At 39.5% G+C, this 6,000-nt stretch overlaps 1 protein-coding gene across 3 annotated transcripts in view; it reads left to right on the forward strand.

Moving 5' to 3' along the window:
• LOC308067623 (astacin-like metalloendopeptidase) overlaps nucleotides 1-5,725 on the forward strand; it is a 44,386-nt gene extending 38,661 nt beyond the window's left edge. For 2 of the 3 annotated variants that reach the window (XM_080396793.1, XM_080396792.1), the window contains 5 exons: nucleotides 176-354; nucleotides 481-565; nucleotides 1,179-1,306; nucleotides 2,308-2,423; nucleotides 2,846-5,725. In XM_080396793.1, coding sequence (XP_080252919.1) covers nucleotides 176-354; nucleotides 481-565; nucleotides 1,179-1,306; nucleotides 2,308-2,423; nucleotides 2,846-3,283 — 946 coding nt within the window. In that variant the 3' untranslated portion in view covers nucleotides 3,284-5,725. The remainder of the gene's footprint in view (nucleotides 1-175; nucleotides 355-480; nucleotides 566-1,178; nucleotides 1,307-2,307; nucleotides 2,424-2,845) is intronic. The other variant, XM_080396794.1, reaches the window with a different exon arrangement.
• Nucleotides 5,726-6,000: the final 275 nt, after the last annotated feature.

The raw sequence follows: 6,000 nt of genomic DNA on the forward strand, positions 1-6,000 counted from the left end.
TCCTATGCTGTGGCCAGTTTTGCTCTTCTGTAGGCTCTGACTATCACAGTGGACAGGAAGGAATCCTTCCACTCCCACAAGATGTGTGTGAAGCAAGGTTCTCTGTACTGTCCCTTTGCCTGCCTGATGATAAAAATCCCATAAGTCTTCTGTTGGTGTTCAATGCCTCTCTCAGCTGCTGGTCCAACTATGGGAAAGTAGGAGGTGGACAGACTGTCTCTGTGATGAAAGGAGGCTGCATGTGGAAAGGAATAATTCAACATGAACTGGACCATGCTCTGGGCTTTTTGCATGAACATTCTCGAAGTGACAGGGATAAATATGTAAAGATCATGTGGGAGTACATCAGTCCAGGTAAGTACCTTTGAACTCCTCAATGTAGAAAGTGGTGTAGATACATCCAACTGTTCCCAACTCTTCCTTCTTCCCTGAAGGGAATAGATAGAAAGCATACTCTAAGTACAATATCATATATTACAGCTGACAGACCAGACTTCAAGAAATTTGAAAACTCCAATAACCTGGGTCTTCCATATGACTATTCCTCAGTAATGCACTATGGCCCGTAAGTAGCAGCATGGCATCGCTTTTGTTGGAATGCAAATCTTAAATTAGATTTAGTTTCTATAATAATTCTCTCTTGACTACGAGTTTCCCCATTCCCCCTTCTGAGAAAAACGGTGAGTTCAGACAAGCCATTCCCTAAGAGAAAATGGCCTCACGTTGCACCAGGGGAGGTTTAGATTGGATATTAGGAAAAATGTCTTCACTGAAAGGGTGGTCAAGCATTGGAACAGGCTGCCCAGGGAGGTGGTGGAATCACCATCCCTGGAAGTGTTTAAAAAATGCATAGATGTGGCACTTAGGGACACTGTTTAGTGGTGGACTTGGCAATGCTAGGTTAACAGTTGGTCTGCATGATCTTAAAGGTCTTTTCCAATCCAAACAATTCTACAGCTCTGTTATACAAGGAACCATGTACAGCTGAGCTTGGGAACAAAGGAGGGCATCTTGAGATTGACTCAGCTTACTGCTGGACATCCTAATTAAACCTATTTGAACAGCACTGTTAATCACAATGACACGTGTACAATTCTTGTTTTCTCTCCAAAGCATGCCATTAATTCCTGAAAGAAGTAATTGTACTTAAAGAACATATTTTTCCATGTTTTTTGCAGCTACACATTCACTAATACCACTGGGAAAGCAACTATTGTACCAATTCCTGATGGATCAGTACCTATTGGACAGAGGCAGGGACTGAGTAACTTGGACGTGGCCAAAATCAACAAACTTTACAATTGCAGTAAGTATCTCAAAGCCATCCTTTCATCTTCCACCCAGATCCTTCACAGAGATGCTTGGGCACACTGCAGACAGCAGTTTCTCATCAAAGACTGTGAGACTCTTCTCCTAAATTCATGGTACCCATTAGGGTTAACCTGGGAGGGAATGCAAAGGTGAACTTGGAGGCACATTGTGATTAGTGAGAAAATGTTTTGTGCTTCCAAATTAAATCTAACACATTCACTATTGGCGTAAGTGGCTGCTGTGCAACTGGCCTAACTGCATACCATGTTATATACTTCACTGAAATAATTTGGTTTCTTACAGCTCAGGAGACAACTATAAACCCCACAAAGAGCCAGACATCTCTGTTCCTCCTTGCAGTTTGTATTTAAGACCTGAGCCAAACCAAAACAGTTGTAGGCTCCTCTGAACAGGAACCATGTCATGATGCCTTGTCCAGTTTTCATATTTAAGCTGTCATTCTAAATATGTATGTATTTTAACTCTTTAATTTTAACGTCTGCTAGAATAAATTCGTCCATAAAATCAGAGAAATCAGTCAAAGGGAAAAAAAACATGACTAATAAAGTATTATCCCTTGCACAGAGGAAAGCCCAAATCCTCCTCCTAAGCTTAGATTTGATGCAGAGGCATCATATGTGCGCTTGACTCTTCTGACATCACTTGACTTCCCCATCTCAGTAGAAAACAACGTCACCAATTGCAGTGAGCTGAAACCTGTCAGTCTTTGTAGAGGTGCAGAAAGAGATCCCTTGCTAAACTGGAGCTAATCAATAAAAGCTAACATTTTTTCCAAGCACCGCTTTACATTTTGATGCAGATACTTATGCATTACATGAAAATTAGGACAATATTCTTCATTTTAATCATACCAGTACTCTGAAATGAATGCTGACAGATCAGAAAATTGAGAACAGTCCATTCTGAAGAGATTGTAATTGTAATTGTAAATGAGTGGAAGCTTCTGCAAGCCTGCAAACATTGTTTCTTTCTCAGGTCGCTGCAGCACTATTCTTGATGAAGCATCTGGGTCACTGAGCTCTGCCAACCACCCAAGAAATTACTCAAACAATACCAACTGTGTCTGGCTCATCCGAACCCGATCCAGAAAGGTAATCACAGGTCAATAGTGGTCTTGGAATATGGCTGGACTTACATCTTTCTATGCTAAGCATTTTGTGCTTTGTCTGCATTCTACTTGCCTGATAATATGAGAGACATTTCAGCCTAGTCTCTATTTCTTCACACCTTAAGCCAGGTATGGGCAAAACCAACTGCAGACCTGCGATTTTGAAAAACTTCCATACTTTGGGCTTCAGGTTTACAAAATCAAGGCAAAGCAATCTGAGCACGGAAGCATTCAGTCATACACCCATTAGATCCAAACTCTGCAACTTCAGAGGATGAGAGGCAAGGCTGGCTAAGCAGTTCCAGTTTGGGCTTGGCTACAGCTTAGATTCTGTCTGTTTTAAAGGACACTCCGTGAAAGAAGTCACATACATATATTAAAGGCTGGTTTTCTCTTCCCTTCCAGATTTCTCTGCACTTTCAAGCCTTTGAGCTGCAGACAACCAGAGGCTGTCAGGGTGATTATGTTAAAGTTTATGATGGATCGAGCAAGTCTTCTGCAGTTCTAATGGACAAGACCTGTGGATCAAAGATACCCAATGATGTAGTTGCTTCTAGTAATCTTATGCTTGTAGAATTTGTCACAGATGGTGCTGGTACAGCTTCTGGTTTCCGAGCCACCTTTACTTCTGGTAGGTCTGAGAACAAAGAGAATGGCAAAGAAAAACAATCTGTGTCAAATCAACCTTCCTCCTCACAGAGGAAAAACATTGAGGAACTACTCTCTACAAGAGCCATCACTACCTACCTTGCTTTTGATATAATGGAACAGTCCTACACCAACACCATTCATTCATTCAGGCAGATGGGGCCATGGTCAGAACAAATGGTGTTAGTCAGGTGATTCACTGTTCACCTTGCCTCGCAGATATGTGCCACTCCAAAGCATGTGCCATTAAGGGTAACATCAATTTAGTGTTACTGCTAGTGTTACTAGTACAGTAGAAAGAGAATGAATCATAATGCAGTATTTAAATATATTGCTCCTCTGAAAAAGATGCAGTTTTCAATCACACAGTTCAGAGAGTAAGACATATCTATAGTGAACTAGCTCACCCGGCCCTGGCAAGAAGAGAGGCAGTATTTCCATGGTCAGGATCTCTGGAATGTATTCACCGAAACCACATTTTCTTCAGTCCTATTTAATGAAGACCCAAGGCCATAGCTATACAGTAAAGTTAACAACAGGCTTCCAAGTTAGCATGTATCAGCTGGAATAAAGACATGCATGTGTGCATATCTGGAGCCTACAGCAACTGTACAGAAGTGCAATAGTGTGTGAGAAAGCTCAGCCATATCATATGACCTTGTATTTGCCATGGGATAAGAACAAGCACACAGAGTTTGCATAAATCCACTGAAATGCAGTAACTTAACTGTATACTCAAACCAAACCAGCAATTTTGCATTGGGTCTATGTAGTATCTATTTCTGTCCATTGTAGCTATGGAAGGGAAGAAGAATAAGAAAACTGCCCATGCCACTTTGATGTGTCAACAGCCATAAAACAATCCTAGTTGTCAGATAAAATGTGATTTATCATTTACATACTTTATAAATACTACAGTTTGATCAGAGCTCTGAAAGCTAAATATTCTTTCATTTCACTTACAGTGAAGACCCAAAGAAAACCTAACGTCTACAACTGACTTAATGAAGAAGAACCTATTCTGTGAATATTGAAATTACGTGTTTCCTACTTTGCTGCTGTTCTGGCTTGGATCAGTATGAAATTTAATTCTATTAAGAATCGAAGTTTTCATCTTCCTGAGAAAGTTTATTCCCCAAGCCATGTAGATGTATGAATTCTATACATCTGGCATGCTTCTCCTTTTGTCTGCACAGTTAAGTTATTACCTCTTTCTATTTAACAATTGAATAAAAAGCTTCATAAAAAAAAAAAAAAAGAAAGAAGTTTCCATTTCTGTTTTCTAGTAGTCCCTTCCAGCCATACACACTATTGAAGTGGTCTTACTTCTTAGCCCCCTTCATTCAGCCACAGCTATCTTTTAAGTACACCACTGACATCATCATAGGTTTAGTTAGTTGCCTGAAGAGACCAGGTCCAAACTTTACAGGTTCATTTTATGATCTTCACTGTTTTGAGCATGAAAATGTCTTAGATACACTCTTTCCCCAGACTAACAATCGAGCTTCCAAAAATAATGTCTCCCTTCACAATCCTTTTATATGCTTAAATCACAAGGAAGACGCACAAGAAAAAATCATTGCCAGCAAAGCACTGGCACTTTCTATTGCAGTTTTACTTGTGGATTCTGTTAAGCAGAGGACAGAGTGCTTTTTTATCCACAAGCCATTCTTAGTGCACAGATACGGTTAGGCCTATTACAGGACAAGAAGTGGACTGGATAATGGTGCTAGAGTTCATGGACATCTTCAGTTCTTCAGGGAAGAAAAATTTTCATCAGGCAAGAAGCTAAACCCTCCTCTGATCTCGTAAGGAGGACAGAGCTGTAAGTGTTGTGGAACTCCTGGAGAGTTCATTTCATAGCCTTTTGCTGCCAACACAATTTTAAAATTACATCCTCCTGACCAAGACAAGCCTGTAACAGATCTGAAAACAAAATAGGCTGCTATTTTACTCATGTAGCATAGACAGATAGTTAAACATATGACTAACTGAGGTATTTAATATCTGTATGTTTAGGTCTAAAATAAGCAAATACTTGTCCTGTTCTTACTCTGTAACACTAGGATCCTTGGAATTTTTCTCACAGAAATACATTTCTAGAAAAGAACAGTAGGAAATGAATTTGAATCTCAGAGCAAATTTTATACAGCAAATGACAAATTATTAATTTCTTTTCTTTTGTTAAAGGAGGTGTCAAAAAAACTTAAGAATTTGCTCAAAGCCCTGTCTGTATTTATACTATTTGATGAAGAACAGTCACTTTTTGATGGTACAGAAGCTTTAATTCCATTGAAGATTGCTTCTTTAACCACAGTGGCTGTGCAAATGCCTCTGAACACAGCAATTTTGAATTTGCTTTAGAAGAGCCACTTCTTCAGTTCTTCAGGCACAGCAAGATGGGTTTGATTTCTGATACGTTTTCTAGTTACTTTCAGCAGTTGCTGTCAATTGTTGGTAGTATTGCTATCAACACATCATAAAAGGAGTAGTCCTTCTGAAATATTGTTAAAATGCAGTTCTAGAGAAAAATATTGGACAGTTGTGATTCCTGAGTCCCTACAAAACGAAATGGAGGAAATAATACTGCAAAGCCAGAATTTACTGGTTGGTCAGTGAGGACTAACATCCTAGCCCTTTGGGTTAATTAAGGTGTTCTACAGGGTGATGAAAAGGCATTTTCAGGAGTTTTAGGTATTTATGCTTGAAGGAGGGATAGTGATTTCAGGAGAAGAGCTTTGTGGCAATGGCTGAGTATTTAATAAAGCTGTGATCATCTATGTATTGCTAAAATAATTAAGAGGTTTTATTGTTAAGAAAAATTAATCTGTGTTAAAAATAACTCCAAACCCAATGGATGTTAAGACCCTGCAGTTTCCCCCTCTAATTCCAGTGCAAGGGAAGCCATTTCC

This window comes from Falco punctatus, assembly GCF_963210335.1.
Source record: "Falco punctatus genome assembly, chromosome: 7".
NCBI classification, from domain to species: Eukaryota; Metazoa; Chordata; class Aves; order Falconiformes; family Falconidae; genus Falco; species Falco punctatus.